At 37.0% G+C, this 21,565-nt stretch overlaps 2 protein-coding genes across 2 annotated transcripts in view; both read right to left on the reverse strand.

Moving 5' to 3' along the window:
- Window positions 1-21,565, reverse strand: part of LOC134659005 (uncharacterized) — a 237,202-nt gene that overhangs the window by 67,797 nt on the left and 147,840 nt on the right. The gene's annotated exons all lie outside the window — the stretch shown is intronic.
- Window positions 1-21,565, reverse strand: part of LOC134659174 (uncharacterized) — a 43,309-nt gene that overhangs the window by 15,796 nt on the left and 5,948 nt on the right. The window contains exons 2-7 of the mRNA XM_063514805.1: window positions 10,291-11,193; window positions 6,289-6,408; window positions 4,920-5,102; window positions 3,460-3,531; window positions 1,796-1,897; window positions 607-699 (exon numbers count right to left, since the gene is read on the reverse strand). Of these exons, the coding sequence (XP_063370875.1) occupies window positions 607-699; window positions 1,796-1,897; window positions 3,460-3,531; window positions 4,920-5,102; window positions 6,289-6,408; window positions 10,291-11,169 (1,449 nt within the window). The 5' untranslated portion in view covers window positions 11,170-11,193. The remainder of the gene's footprint in view (window positions 1-606; window positions 700-1,795; window positions 1,898-3,459; window positions 3,532-4,919; window positions 5,103-6,288; window positions 6,409-10,290; window positions 11,194-21,565) is intronic.

Genomic DNA, 21,565 nt, shown 5'->3' on the forward strand with positions numbered 1-21,565 from the left:
TTTTTTTCTCTATGCCTGTAATGACAGCGAGGTTTTGAAATTACTGTTCTAATATTGTACCGATAGCAAGTTTAACAGTGAATTGCAAGAAAGACCAAAAAGTTTCTTTAAATTATTTTGTTAAGTACCTATTATATAGAAAAATTGATCGGCTTCAAACAAAACAGAAAATAAAATATCTTGACCGATTTTATTTAAATAAATGGGTTATATGAATAAATAAAGGTCAGATATGAGTAAGTGAAAGTAATATTTAATTTTTTTACTGGTTTTGATACCTATTAAAAATATAAATAAGCGTTTTTATTTACATTTACTAACTCATTTCATTCGTTCACTTTTTTGCAATCAGTACTTCATGTAGCTGTGTGTGTAATCATTCACCTCAACTCCCGTGGAACTACCTATAATATATCTATGGTTAAAATTGACAGGTATATATATATATTTTTTTTTTATTATTTAAGCCTTTTATTTTTCCTTAAATAGTTTGCATAATAAAAGTTTTCTATTATTATTGTTGTTTATTTTACTATATTAAGGACCCCTGTCGGGTATAGGCCTAAGTTTGACAGGTATACGTTTCAGTAAAAGTAAAGGGCTTACCAGACTGAAGTCGGGGCTCGTGCGCGTCTTGAGCGGCAGCGCGGGGTAGCGCGCGCGCAGGGCGCCCGTCGCCACGCTCTCTAGCGGGGGCAGCTGGAAACATTTACTACATTACTAACATAATCATAGACAATACATTACTAAGGTAAGGACGGTATTCCACCTGTCCAATTTGCGTCTAACATTTTGCTTAATGAGAGTGAGACGCACCACCCTTAGATGCGTAAGTTTTGAAATAGTTATTTTCGATACAAGTGCGAAAAAGAGGAAATTCGAAACGAGTAGCGATAAATTAAAACACGACCGAAGGGAGTGTTTTAAATCGACATGAGTTGCGAATTACCTATTCGCACGTGTATCGAACAACGTTTTACTGTACATATGGCACTTTAAAGTTTCGAAAACGCACGAAAAGTGCTATTTTACGCACTAGTGCGGAAAAGTAGCCCCATATGTACTGTAATAATATTTTACAGTACATATGGCCCTATTTTCCCGCACTAGTGCGTAAAATAGCACTTTTCGTTTATGTCAAAAGTTTAAAGGGCCATATTAACTGTAAAACGTTGTACTCGTGTCGATTTAAAACACTCCCTTCGGCCGTGTTTTAATTTATCGCCACTCGTTTCGAATTTCCTCTTTTCCGCACTTGTATCGTAAATAACTATTCTTCTTTAACGTATTATCAAAGCGAAAAAAATGTTTCAACTGCGCGTTTAAGCTAAGCGATTAAGTAAAAAAAAAAGTTGTTTTATTTAGTAAGTAAGTTGCCAAAGTTGATGTTAATTTACGGCGCTTATACGTTTCCTTGGTAACCGAGTAAGTGATCAGTGACCCTTCGTGCAGTTTTCTAATTTGCAAACTTAACTAGTATTAATTGGGTTTAATTTTAAATGACACTCCGAGTACGACTAGTTCTTTATTCGTCGACAAGTCAACAGCAAAAGCCAGTGATCCCAAGTGACCGCTGCTTAAATAACTTTACAGAATGGATAACTGGTTTGAATGAATGATTGAATGATGTCACTTGAAATATCAATCACCTTACTAATTTATTTGAATTACTTACCCATTTTATACTATGAAAGAAATTATTTAATTCTGATAACACTAACGGCAAGTGACATCATACGACATAATTACAATACATTTTTATAATAGTTTTCTTATAACTAACACTAGTAAATACCTGCTTGATGAAGAGGTAGGGGTCGAAAGCGTCGACCCAAGAGGAGATTTGCTCGCAGTCAACTCGGTTACTGCACGACGATATCACGTCTGCCGCTTCCTCCTATAAAAAAATAACAGGTCTAGTGGAGATACATCTACGACATTAAGGGCTCATTTAGACGGTGCGATAACTCGTATGCGAGTTTCATTACATTGCGTTATTTCAGCCATTCTCAAAGTGTGTTCCGCCATAGAGAAATAAAGACAAGAGTGCTCACTCCATACATCAGTTCAGACTATTAATTTCAGTGTCTACATCTAGCATCGAGTAGCGGAACTATCAGTACTGCTACATCTATTGTCAAGTAGCAGTACTGATAGTTCCGCTACTCGATGCTAGATGCTAATAGTCTTTTTGTTACTAAAACTGATGTATGGAGTGAGCACTCTATGTATTTTTTTCTCTATGGTTCCGCGTCACCCCTGCAGGGGTTCCGCAAGAATTTAGAATAATAAAATAAGCATAATTATTATGCTTATTAATAAAAAAAAACCCTTCTAAAATCTATTGTTTTATTGTAGGGTTCCATCAAGTATTTCGCTTTCCAAAAGGGTTCCGTCAAAAAAAAAGATTGAGAACTGCTGCGTTATTTGATCGGTCGGCTGAATTGATGTAACCTCAATGGTCCGTAATGTAACTAATATCGTTTTTCTACTCCAGCACTTAAATGTGTCAATTAAATGACTGACAGTGATATCTAAAGCAATGTCATTTGAATGATTTGTCTATAGGCTCATAAGATGACTGCTAGCGGTCATCTTATGAGTATAATACAACTGCTTTATTTTTTTTAAAGATACAAGTTCCGATCATCTTGATTGAAAGAGGTATGTTTTCATTTACAATAATAACTCTTTTTTTTTTAAATAATAACTAAATTTTTTTTAAATAATAACTTTTTTTTTAATAATAACTCTTTTTGTTTTTTTTTTTTGCTGCAGCTGTCATAGAAAAAGTAATGTATGCAACAGCTCATAATTGGTTCTTAAAATTCTCGGGTCTTTTTTTACAAAACTCGACTACGTCTCGTTTTGTAACTTCGACCCTTGAATTTTAAGAACCCTTATTATATCACTGTTGCATAAACTACTAATACGAGTTCGCGCGCCGTTTAAATGAGCCCTAAGTAAGAACTTGTTTATGTTAAAGGAAATAAGTTTTTGGCAAAAATTTCATTTTTGGTACAAGATTTTATCGCTGACTGTACTTTTCTTTCCACAGACAACTAATACTCATCGAGACATTTCTAAAAACCCCAAACACAATTAGGTTGCGTTGCTTTATCACAGAGTTCCTATGGCCACCTCCTGTCTCCATCATCAGATCAGATCCATCGTAACATAATATTGCATTGTCACCCGACTTACACACGTAGGTAACGTCTTAATTAATGATTAGACGGATAAATTCTACATCTGGTTAAATTTATTGCCCGTATTGGACTTACACACTGTATATGTGACGTTATCCATAAAAAGGGACCTTATTGTCGATGGCGGTTACACCATTATTAACGATGCTCCGATATAAACACAAGGCCGCGCGATGCTGTGCGGCGTAAGCGCCATCGACAATAAGGTCCCTTTTCATGGATAATGCCCCATATTTTGAGAAATTCTTACCTCAAGATCAGAAGGCGGTTGTTCATCATGACAAGTCAACGATGATTCGTCAGCCGTGATTTCAGAAGTGCTCTGCAAATAAGTTATTTATCACTATCACTAATTAATTCCATTCATTCATTCATTCACTACACTATATAAAAGTCCCCCGCCGCATATGTATTTGACGACTGGTCTGGCATGGTGGGTAGTGACCCTGCCTGTGAAGCCGCGGTCCTGGGTTCGAATCCCGGTAAGGGCATTTATTTGTGTGACAGATACTTGTCAAAATCGTTGCAGAGTTCTTGGTCTAACTCTATTCAAAATTGGAAATAGTAGTTTGTAAAATAATAGTAGTATAATAATAATAGTAGGTGTATTGGAAATAATAGTAGTTGGTAATAGTAGTTACAAGGGATCAATATGATTTATTTCCGTCAAGGGCGTACAATGAACACTGAATGAAGCGATGGATTCTACAATAACGTAAACAGTCTAAAGTAGAATCCTGAGCGTAATGAGGCATTCAAGTGTTAACGCCCAAGACGAAATAACTTTGATACCGTGTGACACATACTGCTTTTCACATCAACTATGAGGAAAATAAAAAAATCTTAGTGTTGACACAACCTGATGCCTAAACAGATTTAAGGCTTCGGCACACAGGCGCGTTTTCCGGGCGGGGCGTGAGCGTTTTGTATGTAAAAGCGGCGCGCCCCGCTCACGCCGCGCCCGGATAACGCGCCTGTGTGACGAAGCCTTTAAGCTAAAAAAATAATGTGCAAAAAAATGTAAAAATAGTGTGTCAGAACAGAAAAGTGTTACTTTGATCCCTCCTAGCAGGGAGGAAAAGTGCCACTTTCAGGGAAAAAAAGCTCTTTTCCGAATAGGAGGCGTGAAATAGTTATTTCGATACAAGTGCGAAAAAGAGGAAATTCGAAACGAGTGGCGATAAATTAAATCGACACGAGTTGCGAATTACCTATTCGCACGTGTATCGAACAACGTTTTACAGTACATATGGCACTTTAAAGTTTCGACATACGCACGAAGTGCCATTTTACGCACTAGTGCGGAAAAGTAGCCCCATATGTACTGTAAAATCTATTTCTGTCTAAGGGAGACAGAAAAACCGGCCAAGTGCGAGTCGGACTCGCGCACGGAGGGTTCCGCACCATCAACAAAAAATAGAGCAAAACAACCAAAAAAAAAAACCCCGCCCGACGTTGCTTAACTTCGGTCAAAAATCACGTTTGTTGTATGGGAGCCCCACTTAAATCTTTATTTTATTCTGTTTTTAGTATTTGTTGTTATAGCGGCAACAGAAATACATCATCTGTGAAAATTTCAACTGTCTAGCTATCACGGTTCGTGAGATACAGCCTGGTGACAGACGGACGGACGGACGGACGGACAGCGGAGTCTTAGTAATAGGGTCCCGATTTTACCCTTTGAGTACGGAACCCTAATAAAATACATACCCATCCCGCGGCTTCGGCCACAAGGCTCTGCGTTATTTCATGCAGGAAGCCCTCGCTAGGACTCCTCGCAGAAAGCGCTTCCAAGCTTTCTATGGCCGTGCCTTGGGTGTCGCATGTAGATGAGATCTCACACTCGCTGTCGCGCACGTAGCCGTCCTGCTCTAGCATCGTCACGAAGTCCGGCTGCGGGAAAGAGAAAGATAGTATGTGACTTTAGCCGTTTCGTGAAAAGTAATAGCAGATAAAGTGTCATTCAATAGAACTTGCTAACTATGTAAACAAACTGCCATACTAAAATTGACACTGAATGTCAAATTACTAATAACTTTTGTTTACATAGTTAGCAAGTTCTATTGAATGACACTTTAGATAACATGGATATTTTTTCTGTAAGGAAGGCATGTAAAGTCGCCATCAGATATATCGGAGCGACCAAGGTGCTCACAAATATCTGAACACGCCTCTATTGCCAAGGCGCTTGAGTGCGTGTGCATATATTTCTGAGCACCTCGTCCGCTCCGATACATTTGATGGCAACTATACAATAACCAGTCTTCACCACTTTTTTTATGACCTAACATAGAGAAATAAAGACAAGAGTGCTCACTCCATACATCAGTTCAGACTATTAATTTCAGTGTCTACATCTAGCATCGAGTAGCGGAACTATCAGTACTGCTACTTGACAATAGATGTAGCAGTACTGATAGTTCCGCTACTCGATGCTAATAGTCTTTTTGGTACTAAAACTGATGTATGGAGTGAGCACTCTATGTATTTTTTTCTCTATGGACCTAATTAGATTACTTATAACCTCGTAAGGCCCACCAAACTTTTCCGATTTTTAATTTGAACTTTGTTGTATAAGTAAATAGGGATGAATTTAATTTATTTGAGAAATGCTATTATTATTTGGTACGAATATGTACATTGTAATGTACATTGAGCCTTACGTGGCAAATTCTTACAACTTTAGATGGGGATCTCGGAAACGGCTCTAACGATTTCGATGAAATTTGCTTTATGGAGGTTTTCGGGGGCGAAAAATCGATCTAGCTAGGTCTTACCTCTGGGAAAACGCGCATTTTTGAGTGTTTATATGTTTTCAAGCAAAGCTCGGTCTCCCAGATATTTAATTTTTAAAAGTTAATTAATAAAAGAAAGCGTATTCAAAAACCTTGTAATTTTTGGGGCTACCACTGGTAGACTCCTAATTTGTATTGTCAGATCAGAGCGACATAAAGTCTATTTTTTTATTCGGTAGACTGAAATGACAGTTCATAGTATGAACATAAAATGTCATTCCATACTATGAAATGTCATTGTAGTCTACCGAATAAAAAAATAGATTTTAGATATACATACGTACCTGCACATATTTGTGCTTGTGTTTGAACACATCGGTGTCTGCATCATCTGTGGTAGACGTGGGTTGGTACATTTCTAGCTCGTTGCTAGATTTACGCCTTGCTTTGTCTGTGGTCATCACCTGTCATCAAGTAAGTGTTAGTGCAGTTTCAGTTTCAGTTTATTTATTCAAGAACAATTTACATCGTGTTTGAATATTCAATATATATACAGTTATGATTAGCCTAGTGGACAAAACAAAAAAGCATGCAAAACATACATGATTATTCAATAAATAAATTCTATTATGACATTAAGCGTTTCAACAAACCACCACAGCAAATTCATCATAAAGTAAGAAAATAAATAAATAATAATCAATTATATACTTAAGTTTATGTCAGCAACAATAAATAATAAGTGTTACATTAAAAATCACTAATGTCATAACAGCATTTTTCTAACAAATATACTTTTAACTTATCTCTAAAAGTTGCGGCGCATTTTAAAACTTTAAAGTCTGTAGGCATCTTGTTAAACAATCTGACCGCTTGAACTCTGGCGCTGTGTTCTACAACCTCCAGTCTCGGAGCTAATTTTGGAGTCAAATTCTTAGTCCTAGAGGCTTCCCGCAACACCATTTCGGATTCAGTTTCATAACGATTGCGATGCTTGATAACATCCGTTAAAACAACTAGTATGTAGAGGCTAGGTACAGTAAGTATTTTTAGACTCTTGAAGTGTTCTCTACAACTTCCCCATGGAGGAAGCCTAGTGATAGCACGTATTGCATCTTTTTGGGCCACGAAAGCGCGATTTATGTTGTATCTGTAGCTGTTGCCCCAAAGTTTTATACTGTAGCGGAGTTTGGATTCTACAAGAGCAAAGTACACCATCCTAAGTTGTTCAACAGTCAACTCATCCCTAAGGCTGCGAATAGCATAACAAGCAGAACTAATTGAGTTCTCAATACTGTTTAATTCATCCTTCCAGTTTAATAGTGCATCTAAGTTAATACCCAATATTTTTGTGCTATCCACGGGTTGAATGAGGTTGCCATTTATATGAACACTTAGAGTCTCCTTATTTCTAGCTGTAGTTTTAAATAGCATAGCATAAGTCTTTGAGCTGTTTAATATCAAACTATTTGCCCGTAACCATGTTTGACATGCTGTTAGCGCTAAATTGACCTTGACGTTTAGATCAGCAATAGTTGGGCTCGACAAGACTGCACTCGTGTCGTCAGCAAAAATTACCAATTTTAATCCTGGAATTTCTTTACTAAGATATGAAATAAAATCGTTTAAATATAAAACAAAAAATATGGGTCCCAACACAGATCCCTGAGGAACGCCTCTTGTTATGTTGACGCATTTTGACCTATGTGTGACCTCAATGGAACTTTCCTGAACCTCCCTAACTTCTACAAACTGTTTCCGGTTCCGTAAATACGACATGCACAATTTTAATTCATTTCCCCTGATGCCATAAAACTCTAGTTTATTCAATAAGATGTCATGGTCAATAGTGTCAAACGCAGATTTCAAATCAAGAAACACACCAGCCACCCTTAACTTTTCATTTAAGTTATCAGTAATATCCCCTATTAAGGTATCTATGGCCTCAGAAGTACCAATACCTTTTTGATAGGCAAATTGCCTTAAATTAATAATATTATTATTGAATAAGTGTGCCGTAAGTCTTTTTTTTATTATCTTTTCAAAAATTTTGGATAAAGTCGGTAATAAGGAAATAGGTCTATAATTTTTAGGATCCGTTCGCGAACCTTTCTTATATAAAGGAATAATTTTAGCAATTTTCAGCTGCTCGGGAAAAATACCCTGGTCAATACAATTATTATAAAAACATGAAAGTGGTTGAGCTAACTGATCAATATTATCTTTGATGACGGTTACAGGTATATCGTCATAACCACTAGAATTTTTATTTTTCATGGCTTTGACAATTGACTTAATTTCAAATGGTGAAGTACGCCTTATTACCATATTATTTTGTACTCTTTTGGAATTCGACTCTAGTAAGGAAAAAGCTAGGGCAGGGTCACCAGTTACTTGAAAATTTGCGGAATCAAAATTGTTGGAAAAAATATCGGCTATATCCGCACCATTGCTTACTACTAATTGGTCTATTCTAAGTAAAAGTTTGTTATTACTATGGACTCTATTCTTATTTGTACGTTTGTTTACTACTTCCCAGATGCTTTTAGCAGAGTTATTTGCCTGTATAATTTGGTTTTGTACTGTTAACTTCCTTGCAGTCTTGAGAACCCTTTTGAATATCTTAATATACACTTTGCTATAGCTAATTAAACTTTGATCATTGTGAACATTATCTACTGATAATAGCACACGTTTCATTTTGCTTGCTACCTTGATTCCCTTTGTTATCCACTTAATTTTGTTAGTTTTATGTAAATTAATTTTTTTCTTTACCTTTTTAAAACTTTTTTGAAATATAGCAGTAAATGTTTTAAGGAACCCATTAATGCCCAAAATATCCAAATTTTCTTTTTTAATATAATCTTTGTAAAGTTCCTGATTCTTTTTGTTAAAAACTCTACGATGTACAAAAATGGCTTTTTCCTTGTTGTTAACGTGCTTATTATTATTAACTACAAAGCCAGTTTCTATACCTGCATGCCCATCTGACAGACCATTATGATCCACTAAAGTCCATGACACACACTCTTCGGGCAAATTTGTCAGGATATTGTCTATGCACGATTCAGATTCATTGCGCTTAAACGTCACTTTATTGTGAACAAGATGCCTAAAGTTATATGATCGCAAAAGTTTAATGAACATATTTTTCCTCTTATCATCTTTTAACATATTTACGTTAAAGTCTCCGCAGATAATACATTTTTTGTCAAGGAAGTACTGTAGTAGCTGTTCTAACTTTTCCATAAAAATGTCAAATTTTTTGTCATTTTGGTAACAGCAACATATACATATATTAGTTTCCAAATCCCTAACCCCACAAATTTCAAAACACTCTACTCTAGACATTTTTTTACACTCTAATAGAAGTTCCGTCTTCCTACCCTTTTCAGCCAGTATCAATGTACCACCCCTTTTTTTCTTGACTCTGGAAAACATACAGACTATTTCGTAATCATTAAAAACCACACAATCGGCTTCACTACTGTTTAAAAAGTGCTCGCAAAAACACACGAAGTGCGGTTTTTTATCTAAACAGTTCAAATGCAATTCTACCAAATCTTGCTTTGACTTTATACCACAAATGTTTTGTAGAAGGAATGTTTTGCAAGGCCTGAGTGGACGCTCGCTCGGCGACGCGTGCAGCGTGGCTGTGGGCTCACGCGTGATGTGAGCAGCGTGCACTAAGGCCGCTCCTATACGTGCGCATTTGTTTAACATGCACGCCGCACGCCCCGCCCCGCCGCACGCACAACATGAGCGTCCACTCAGGCTTTACACTCACAGAAACATTTTTATTTATAATTATACTAACCATTGAAAAAGGAAATGCCAAGTGTAACGTAAGGCATAACAGTATTGTAATATTGCTAAAGTTAGATCAAGAAAAGTCTGCAACGATTTTGATAGCACATGCAGTCAAAGTGTTATTTTAACACATTCAGTGCCGAAAACCCGACTATAGGGTATTTTAAAGGCTTCGGCACACAGGCGCGTTTTCCGGGCGGGCGTGAGCATTTTGTATGTAAAAGCGGCGCGCCCTGCTCACGCCGCGCCCGGAAAACGCGCCTGTGTGACGAAGCCTTTAGATTTCGTTCCTAGCCCGGACGACCCGATAGTCGGGATCGTGGTACTACAGCTTTATATGACGAAATTGTTGTGGCCTGGCGCGGATGTCTTGTTTGGCTGGGTGGCAATGAATGTGTTAACTTATGTGTTAACCACTTGCAATGCAACGATTGTTGTAGACTTTTCATGGTCTAATCTAAGTCTATGCCCTCACAGGGCCCATGTGAACATATTCAGATTTCTTTTTTTTTATTTAACAGTTATATAATCCTTACCTTAGCAGCTCTATCAGCTAAATAGTTAATATCCTCATCTTCAGCTGGTAAGTCCTGGTTGATTAGCCTGGCGCACTCCGCAATAGCCATGAAATCATTCAAGCAGTCATTTGGAAGACACAGCGATGACTCCACCTGCGTCTCCAAGTCCGATTCCTCATGTTTCGGAGTCGGGAAGTCCACAAATGTTGTTGTATGCGGCTCGTACATGGTTACATCGTTGTCATCGGTGTTCCAATTGTTTTGCTCCGGAACTATAGCCGCTTTGGTCTTAGTTTTCTTCTTAGGGCTTTCATTGGTTGAGCTTACAGCGATCTTGCTTTTCGCTGAAGGTATACCGAGCTGACGGACTTTGCGGATCGGTGAACTGTTCAACGAAGCGGATTTCTCATTTTTATCCATACGCCTGGTTTTTCGAGGAGATGATATCTCAACGGATTCAGACTTCTTTTCACGATTTAGTGAGCTGTGGCGGAGTTGAACACTTTTCGTGGTTCGTACATCTTTAAGTTTTGGCTTGGAAGTTGTTGTAACTTTATCATTCTGCGTCTTGTCTCTTAACTTTGTAGTGGAAGTCACTAGATCCTTATTACTGCTACGTACAACTGTTTGGAAGATCGGTTTCTTTGCGCTTTTCAACTCTTTTTTGTGCCCTTTCTCCATGCTGACTAACTTGGTTCTAACGGGCCTAGTTTTTAGCTGTGACCGAGTGCAGATGTCGGGTAAGCCATTTTTGGCGGTGTCGCGCTTGAGAACTTTCTTCCAGGTGGTGTTGGGAGGTGACAAGCGGCTGTTTAACGGTTTTGCCTTCAGTTTCGTGACTTTGGATGTGTTCCTCTTGACCGAGAGGGGCTCCCTCTTTCTACTTCTTAACCGCATTGCAAGTGCAGAGGGGAACTTAACCTGCAATCAACATTAGTCTTTAGTGTCATTAGACATTAGTATGGAATTGGGATCCCCAAAGATACAGATGATAAGGGACAGAAGAAGAAAGGTGAGTGAAATATGTAATAAGGGGAGCCCTTATGTGTTGTGGGAAAGGGGATGTGTAGAAGACCTAGCAGATTATATCATATAGCAGATATGTATCATGTTCAAGTAAAAATATAAACTAGTGTCACTGCTAAATCGCAGCTACCTTCTACTACAAAATCACCATGCAATTCCTTTACTAACCAGGTCGTTAAGGTTAGATGTATAATTAAATATTGACTTTAATCTGAAATTAGTCTGCTGTAACCAGTATAATAATAATAATAAAATAATAAAGTTCTGCCCACGACCACCTGCGCGACGAGGGCGGCCACCGCTGCCGGCACGCTTGGGGCCTGCGGGACATCCTGCCCCGCCCACGGCTCCCGCTGCCGGTGGTATAGTGCGACGCATGAGATGGACTCGGCAAATGAACGAGAATGTCATGCGCGCCTATTATGGGGCTACAGAGGGGGGAACACAACTATCCGCCTATCGTTCAAGAATACTGCCTCTGTTTCAGGCTCTTGAACCCACCATCACCGTGTCGGAGCAACGATTATCGGATCAGGTGCGCGTCATCCAGCGGCTAAAGCGGTTGGATGACTCGACACTTGATCGGCTTCGCCTGGAGGCTCTCTCTGCTCGCGCGGCCTCCACCTCGGCGCGGGACCCGCCCGCGACGTTGCCGGATTCGGTGCCCGCACCCGACCGGGCACCGGGGGCACCGCGGGTGGATCTCAACGCCGACGAGGAGGAGATCGCGCAGAGTGTGAGTAGTACAGCCAATGAGCATCTGAGGAGGACTCTGGATGAGGCGATTACGCAGTATCGCTCCACTCCCAACACTAGGCCACGATTACCACGTTTGCCTATGAATAGACGCAATCTAGCGCTAATGGGAGCCCTAAACGCTTTACTAGAGCCATATCTACGGACTAGTAAAGATTTAGATGATACGCACGCGATCATGTATTGCGGAGCCATCGCGGCGTGCCGTGTTGCACGAGTCAAGTTTCCGGACTCTGAACGTGCACCTAGGACCGCCGGAGGTGCCCCCGCATGGCAAATACGGATCGAGCGACGTATCAGCTCCTTTAGGACTCTTATCGCAAAGCTGATCTGCTTCAGGGGGGGCAACAATCGCCCCCGAGTAATGCGCTTTGTAAACCAGGCGTTTGCGGGGACGGATATCAGGGGCCTTATTCGACATGCCACTTTTGACGTCGCATGTTGAAGTTCATTTGAATCTGAACAATCATGGGTTGTCGAATAGGTAAAGTGTGTCACCTGTCAGTGAATCTCATGTAAACAAATCATTTCATCGCTAGACTTGGTTGTCTATTGGTATGGCCGCCATGTTTGGATTTATGACATTTAAAAGGGGATTCTATGGCATAGAGTAAACTGCATTTCTATTTTCTATAGTTTTTTGATTCCCCTACTCGACGCAAGATGGAGTTAACAGTCAAATTTCGATCTTGGCGTTATAAAAATAAACCGCAAGAACATGACATGCAGTTGCGTTGGTGTAGATCTATCATGAAAACGAATATATGACAATTGTCCAGAATTAAAAAAAACTTGACAATAAACATACAGCAATACATATACCACTAAATGTCAAAAAGAAAACAGATTTAGTATAATTACTAGGTAACAAATTATATTTTAAACCAATCGTCGTGGGTCCTAACCCCGGCTCTTAGCAATGAACTTCTTGTAACTTGTGTGAAAAATATCATTTGATATTACACCAATTACTTTATGGTGAAGTAAAATATCATGAGTCATGAGGAAGACGGAGTAGCCAGTAGCCACAATAAGCTATATTTTTGTCCTCTGGGTTAGATGGCAGTGAAACAGTGAGAGATAGTGAAGAATGCGGCAAAATAAGCATTTATTGTGTTGTTAGTAGTTAGTAGACTAGTTTTTTTTCTAAAAATGAAAATTGACGCAACAGCAAGCTCATAGCCCTCTATGAGCCAGTCTGTTAGGTGCAGGCTTAAGGGCTAATCCCGGGGGAAGCGGAGCGTCGGCGACTAGCTGGTGCATCTGCTTATTAACCTCTTCTCACTTTTACCTCAGGTCCTTTGATTAATAAATTAAGGTAAAATTCGTAAGAACTAGTGCCTGTGTCATATTCTAAATTGGACGCTATGCCTAATTAGTTGTTATAAATTAAATAAAATAATTATTTATTTAATTAAATTTATAACAACGCAACGTGGGGTTATTCACGATGAATTTTAATGGCTTATATAAGACAGCGGTCGTATATTGCCTCAGAAATTTGGATTTTCTCAGTTTGAATGAACAGCAAACTGGAGACATTGAGATTAATTTTAAACTTATTATTTTAGGTGTTCGTAAGAAATAAGGTATTGACAGACATTGACGGAAAATCGCGAAAACCCGGTCAGGTGCGTCGGACCACGCAAAACGGAGGAGGATTCCATACTTACTTCTTCTACCATGTATCCATATGCCAAAATAGCAACAAAAAAGCCGAACAAAAATACCGTTTCTTCGCAGCACTAGATTTCAGTCCTTTTTTTAGAAAAGTAATATGTTTAGGTACATAATATATATGTAAGTAATTTTGTTATGTGAAACTTATATGTTGTGTTACGAGACTTACGAGTAGGTAACTTTAAACTTTAACAGCCTAACAGATCCCAATAAGGCCTAGTTTACCCTCTGGGTTGGAAGGTCAGATGGCAGTTGCTTTCGGAAAAACTAGTGCCTACGCCAATCCTTGGGATTAATTGTCAAGCTAACAATAGGTTCTCATGATCCGTGACACAATCGAGATAACGCGAGGAAGAATAACTTTGTCACAAGAATATTTGGCCAAATATAAATCCTTATTTTAATACTCTCGTGTATTTGACCTACCTACTCGTATTTAGTCGTATTTTGCCACCTAGTAGCCTCGAATTGGTTGTTATATGTAGCTTTCCATAAATTAAAGGTCCTTATGCTTCAATAAGGACGTTTTCATGGGGTCCCGTTGTTTCCCATAAAGTTTTAAGTCAATGTATTGTTTGTCATATTATCATTACTCATAAAACTGAAACCGTTAACATTTCAAGATTTTAGTTAGGTTATCCTATAGATAGGTTAGGTTAGGTTAGATTTGTTTTATGGCAATCCTGAAAAGTGACGCGTTTCTGAACCAAAGGAATTATGACTAACGAAAATTCGAGCAAACAATACATTATGGCTTAAAACTATTTGGGAAACAATAGAGACTCCGTTTTCACCTGAAGTTGCAATAGAAATTGGAAAGCCACATTTTTTCAAGCTTTTACTTAGTTTCATCTGTCCCGTTGGTTGTCTGTCTGTTCCAATGTGGTTCCAATCAAATCATGCAAATTAAATCCCAACAAAAACATAAATGTGAAATGAGAGCCAAGTTCAATATTAAGAATATGTGTCGTTGTTGACTCGCCGACAAAAGAATTGAGATCTATATGGGTGCCAAGTTCTGTGCTGTGTAGAAAATCCTGAAATTATAAAGGATTTGTCTTGGCTAGTTTTTAACAATAAACCAAGTTTTTGAAAAACTAACAGAAAAAGCCCGACCTACTAGCTGTTGCCCGCGACTTCGTACGCGTGGATTTGTATATTGGTGGTTATATATTCTACATTAGCTTAGAACATTATGCAGCAAGAGATTGCGGTAGGACGGTTAATCATTTCTTAATTATACAATACAATACAATACAAATTATTAATATTATACGACGCATGAGACTTGTCTTTCACAACCTACGAAGTTTCAAGCCCCTAACTGAATAAAATTGTCCTCGATGTAATCCCTCTAAACCCCCTTAGAAGATTTTCATGTCCTCTATTTAATAAAACCTACTACCTAACTACCTATTTACGAAGTTTCAAGTTCCCAGCTTTAAATAAAATTTGCACCCTAAGACGAACTTTAATCCCCTTTTTAACCCCCTTAGGGGTTGAATTTCCAAAAACGTTACAATTACTTTTTTTTGTTATCGGCTGTTATGCCTTTCTAAGAAGTTTCAAAGCATTTGTAATGGATTCAAACTTTCAACCCCTGTTTAACCCTGTTAGGGGATGAATTTTACAAAACGCTGAAATTACTTTTCCTGTATTTTAATAATATCCCCAAATACAAAGATTCAATTCCCGCGTTCGAAAAAATGTTTGATATCCATACAAACTTTCAACCCCTTTTTCACCACTTTAGGGGATGAATATTCAAAAACGCTGAAATTAGTTTTCTTGTATTTTAATACCATATATTTTTACGACGTTTCAAGTTCCTAGCTTAAAATAAAATTTGAACGCCATACAAACTTTCAACCCCTGTTTAACCCTGTTAGGGGATGAATTTTACCAAACGCTGAAATAACTTTTCCTGTCTTCTAATAATATCCCCAAATACAAAGATTTAAGTCCCGCACTCTCATAAATATTTGATATCCGTACAAATTTTTAACCCCATGTTTTACCACCTTGGGGGATGAATTTTTAAGAACGCTGAAATTTGTTTTTTTTGTATCTTAATTTAATACCTATTTGCAAAGTTCCAAGTTCATAGCTTAAAATAAAATTTGCACCCTAAGACGAACTTTCATCCCCTTTTTAACCCCCTTAGGGGTTGAATTTACAAAAACGTTGCAATCACTTTTTTTTGTTATCGGCTATTATGCCTTTCTAAGAAGTTTCAAAGCATTTGTAATGGATTCAAACTTTCAACCCCTGTTTAACCCTGTTAGGGGATGAATTTTACAAAACGGTGAAATTGCTTTTCCTGTCTTATAATAATATCCCCATATACAAAGTTTCAAGTCCAACACTCACAAAAATATTTGATCTTCATACAAACTTTCAACCCCTTTTTCACCACCTTGGGGGATGAATTTTCGAAAACGCAGAAATTAATTTACTTATTTTTTAATTTAATACCTTTTTACGAAGTTTCAAGGTCCTAGCTTAAAATAAAATTTGCACCCCAGGACAAAGTTTCATCCCCTTTTTTACCCCCTTAGAGGTTGAATTACCTAAAACGTCGCAATTACTTTTTTTTGTCATCGGCTATTATGCCTTTCTAAGAAGTTTCAAAGCATTTGTAATGGATTCAAACTTTCAACCCCTTTTTAACCCTGTTAGGGGATGAATTTTCAAAAACGCTGAAATTACTTTTCCCGTTTTATAATAATATCCCCATATACAAAGTTTCAAGTCCAACACTCACAAAAATATTTGATCTCCGTACAAATTTTCAACCCCTTTTTTACCACCTTGGGGGATGAATTTTTAAAAACGCTGAAATTAGTTTTCTTGTTTTTTAATTTAATACCTTTTTTCGAAGTTTCAAGGTCCTAGCTTAAAATAAAATTTGCACCACAGGACAAAGTTTCATCCCCTTTTTTACCCCCTTAGAGGTTGAATTAACTAAAACGTCGCAATTACTTTTTTTTGTCATCGGCTATTATGCCTTTCTAAGAAGTTTCAAAGCATTTGTAATGGATTCAAACTTTCAACCCCTTTTTAACCCTGTTAGGGGATGAATTTTCAAAAACGCTGAAATTGCTTTTCCTGTCTTATAATAATATCCCCATATACAAAGTTTCAAGTCCAACACTCACAAAAATATTTGATCTCCATACAAACTTTCAACCCCTTTTTCACCACCTTGGGGGATGAATTTTCGAAAACGCAGAAATTAATTTTCTTATTTTTTAATTTAATACCTTTTTACGAAGTTTCAAGGTCCTAGCTTAAAATAAAATTTGCACCCCAGGACAAAGTTTCATCCCCTTTTTTACCCCCTTAGAGGTTGAATTACCTAAAACGTCGCAATTACTTTTTTTTGTCATCGGCTATTATGCCTTTCTAAGAAGTTTCAAAGCATTTGTAATGGATTCAAACTTTCAACCCCTTTTTAACCCTGTTAGGGGATGAATTTTCAAAAACGCTGAAATTACTTTTCCCGTTTTATAATAATATCCCCATATACAAAGTTTCAAGTCCAACACTCACAAAAATATTTGATCTCCATATAAACTTTCAACCCCTTTTTCACCACCTTGGGGGATGAATTTTCGAAAACGCAGAAATTAATTTTCTTGTTTGTTAATATAGTACATTTTTACAAAGTTTCAATTTCCTAGCTCAAAATAAAACTTGAACCCCATACAAACTTTCATCCCCTTTTTAACCCCCTTAGGGGTTGAATTTCTCAAAATCGCTCCTTAGCTCTTATACGTTTTATAAATGCAACCTAGTGTCCAAATTTCAACTTTCTAGCATTTGTAGTTTCGGCTCTACGTTGATGAATCAGTCAGTCAGTCAGTCAGTCAATCAGTCAGGACACGTGCATTTATATATATAGATAGATATGCCTATACTTAAAAACTAGCCAAGACAAATCCTTTATAATTTCAGGATTTTCTATTATTTTATAATTATTTTGAACAAGCTAAGGGACTTGAATACATGTGCCAAATTTCATGTGTGTAGGTTAAGTAGGTTTCAAGTTGTGAAGGTAAGTAGCTCGAAATGGTTCGTGTAATATTACACACGGTTGCTGCGTCGCCAGTTCCTTTTTCTTTGAACTTGGCTGGACACGCTAACGCGTGTCTAGATTTGACCCACTTCTCGGGTGTTCAATGAAGCTGAAAATTTACATAAGTACATAATATGTAATATGGGTGACAATACAATATTTTTATGGTTACCATCGATGATGATACAGACAGTGGTCTTTTAAGTCTTTTTAACTTTGTGATAAAACAACGCAACTTAATTATATTTGAAAATATTTAAAGAAAAATACAGTCAGAAATTCGAAATTTTGTTATCTAACCTCTCTATCACTCTTGCATATTCGAGCGATAAAGAGGCAAATAGCTGAGTTTCGATTTTCGCACTTCCCGATAGGCCCCTTTGTAAACATTGATGTGTCTATGTCAAATTATTAATTGTCTGTGAAAACTTGTTAAAAAAAAGTTTAAAGCAAAGGCGTAGGCAAAGAGTAGTATAATATGTATATATATAGCTGGTCAACCAAATCTTGTCAGTAAAAAAAGGCACGAAATTCAAATCTTCCATGGGACGATCGATATCCCTTCGCGCCTACATTTTTCAAAATTGCCGCCTTTTTCTACTGTCAAGATCTGGTTGACCAAGTATACCTATATAGCGCTGGCGGTACACCGAGAAATTCAGTAAAATGCTGCAAATGATGTTAAAGGTATGAAAATCGGTACGATTGATCTTTAGAACATTTGAAACAAACCCGAAGCAACAACAAATAAAAAAAAACGAGAGGAGTTATGACGTCATCTTTTTTTTGTAAAGAATAAAAAAATATTGTTTAAAAACCTATCGTGTTTGGTATTAAACGAAAGGGCTTTCTGAGCCGATTCCAAACATATATCACATCATTACATTTCAGTAATTTTTTTTTTATTATAATATAAATAATTTTCAAAACATACCAATTAAGTTTGGGTTTCTCCAGATACAATACGGTAAAAAAAATTTTTGTAAAATATACCTCTAATCTTATACCTAATATCCTCATATCTAACCCTAATAAAGCAATTTTGAAATTATATACATTTAGGTTTTTTTTAATTTTTCTATTTTACATAGTCTATGAATCTCTCAATTAAATATTTAAAAAGAAAGCATAAAATTAATATATAACGGTTTTTTTCAGAAAGTCGCTTATATCTCGGAATCTATAAGTCGTAGTAAAAATTGTCTATGTAATAATTAAGAAAGAATTAACCGAAAAAACTCACCTTTAACGTCCCCCCTTTCCCGAGTTCTCCACCCTCCACTCATCTGAACTTTTTCTTACTTAAAGCTTAGATATTACCAAAGGAACATGTAATAGTATTTTATGCAACTGTTGTTTAAGAGAGGTCAAAAAAGGCGAGTGGCGTGAGTAACAATAACAACAAACAACAACCGACTCAGTTAAACAACGTTGCATACAATACTTTTTCTACGACCAAGCACTTTGAAATGCAATGAAATAATAATAAAAATGGATGATGATGATTGTTTTATGTCCTAATGTGATAGGTTGTTCAGTGCGTGGGATTCTTAAGGGGAACAAAAATTTTATTATTTTGCGCTACGACGCACGGTTTAGGAGATACAGCCCTATAAATATTTTTCTTCCTCTTTTTCTTTTTTTTTCTTTTTTTGTGTTTTTTAAATCTTACTTAGGAATTCCTTAAAGGGGAACGAAAATTTGATTATTTTTGCGCTACGACGCACGGTTTAGGAGATACAGCATTATAAAGTTTTTTTTTGTTTTTTTTTTATCTCTTTTTTGTTTTTTTTTATATTAATTAGGGTTTCTTACAGAGGAATGAACATTTTAATATTTTTGCGCTACGACGCACGGTTTAGGAGATACAACCCTATAAAAAAAATCTTTTTTTTTTGTTTTTCGTGTTTTCTAAATATTACTTAAGAGTTTCAAAGGGGAACGAAAATTTGATTATTTTTGTGCTACGACGCACGGTTTAGGAGATACAGCCCTATAAAGATGAAAATAATCGTACCATTAACCAAAACATGTCTATGGTTTACTCATCTGTCAGAAATGACAATTAAAATTAGGTTGGAAACAATGTATTCCATACAATATTTTTTAAGTGGTGATTACACGAAGTATCGTAAAAGTGCCAAAAAGATACTGCGTGTATGCACAAATATTTTTTTGGGGAATAGACTAAAGACTTGTCTTGATAACTATAAGTTAGGGGTTTAAAGGTGTGCACGACCCTTTAAATGACAAATAAAAGTACGGGAGTAGAAAAACCAAGTTTCAATACTCTTATTTTACCCGAATGACATTATTACTCGTATTGAGTAATTCGGCAAGGCTATTATTACACTTTGTAAAATTGAAAAATTAAAAAAAAAACCTAAATGTAAATAATTTCAAAGTTGCTTTATTAGGGTTAGATATGAGGATATTAGGGATAATTTGAGGTATATTTTACAAAAAAAAAATTATGATATTGTATCTGGAGAAGCCCAAACTTGGTATGTTTTGAAAACTATTTTTATTATAATTTAAACAAAATGACTGAAATGTAACTATGTGATAGCATTGGCTCAGAAAGCCCTTTCGTTTAATACCATACACGATAGGTTTCTAAACATTTTTTTTTATTTCATACAAAAAAACATGACGTCATAACTCCTCTCTTTTTTTTTTATTTGTTGGCGCTTCGGGTCAAATTGTTTCAAATGTCCTAAAGATCAATCGTACCGATTTTCAGACCTTTAACACCATTTGCAGCATTATACTGATTTTCGCGGTGTACCGCCAGCGCTAGAAGTGGGCAGCAAAGAGTAGTATAATATATAGGACAGTCGGCAGTCAACGTTTGTTCCTAATAAATATAACATTGATGAATCAAGGCGGTTTGTTTAAAGAGGGCCTGCCGCGAAACCAATTTCGTTATCTGCCACCATTAAATTTCGCTCGTATATGCAAGAGTGATAGAGAGGCAGATAACGACATTTCCCCCATCCCCCTTTGGATGGTTCTTGTTTGAGTTATAATGTCACTGTATTGAGGACTCAACCTTTCCATTTTTAAAGTGTTTTTATATAGACATGACACTGGCTACTGTAGTAAATGCCAAAAAAGAAAAAAAAAACGCTGTTATAGTAACGAAAATAATAAACACGTCAATCGGAATAAACAACGTAATATCCAAGAAAAAATGGCAAAGTAGTATATGATAAATATGTAAAACATCATTAATTATCGAATTAAGATTACATACAACTTTGTGTAAAAAAAATTGAGGCAATTATACAGCCCGATTATACGGGTTACATCTTGAAAAAGATGATTATCTTGGAAAGAAGAGTAAATATACATAGGTGAACATAATGGTGAACAAAGGTATAGTAAAATAGGTAGGGACATAATTCAGGGTTTGCTTGTCTGGTCCACGAATGCTGTACCTATCACGACCACGGCACGGCCGTCTCCTGCTAACTTTTCGCTATAATAGTAAAATCATAGGTCTAATACCTATGATTTTAATATTATAGCGAACAATATTTCATGTTCATGATCTCGAATTTAAGACTTTAGCTTAGATTTATGGCGTGCGGCCTAGCGCGCGTTGCCTCTATGAGGAGCTGTCAAAGCGTTTTATATCTGTATGCTTTTGATGATGCGGATCAGCATTGTTATCCAGCGGGGCAAGCGGCCAGCCTGCAGAAGGGCACCCTACCGCACTTGGTAGGTCACTACACTCACTACCAGGATTTA

The sequence above is a fragment of the Cydia amplana genome, chromosome 24, assembly GCF_948474715.1.
Source record: "Cydia amplana chromosome 24, ilCydAmpl1.1, whole genome shotgun sequence".
Lineage (NCBI taxonomy): Eukaryota > Metazoa > Arthropoda > Insecta > Lepidoptera > Tortricidae > Cydia > Cydia amplana.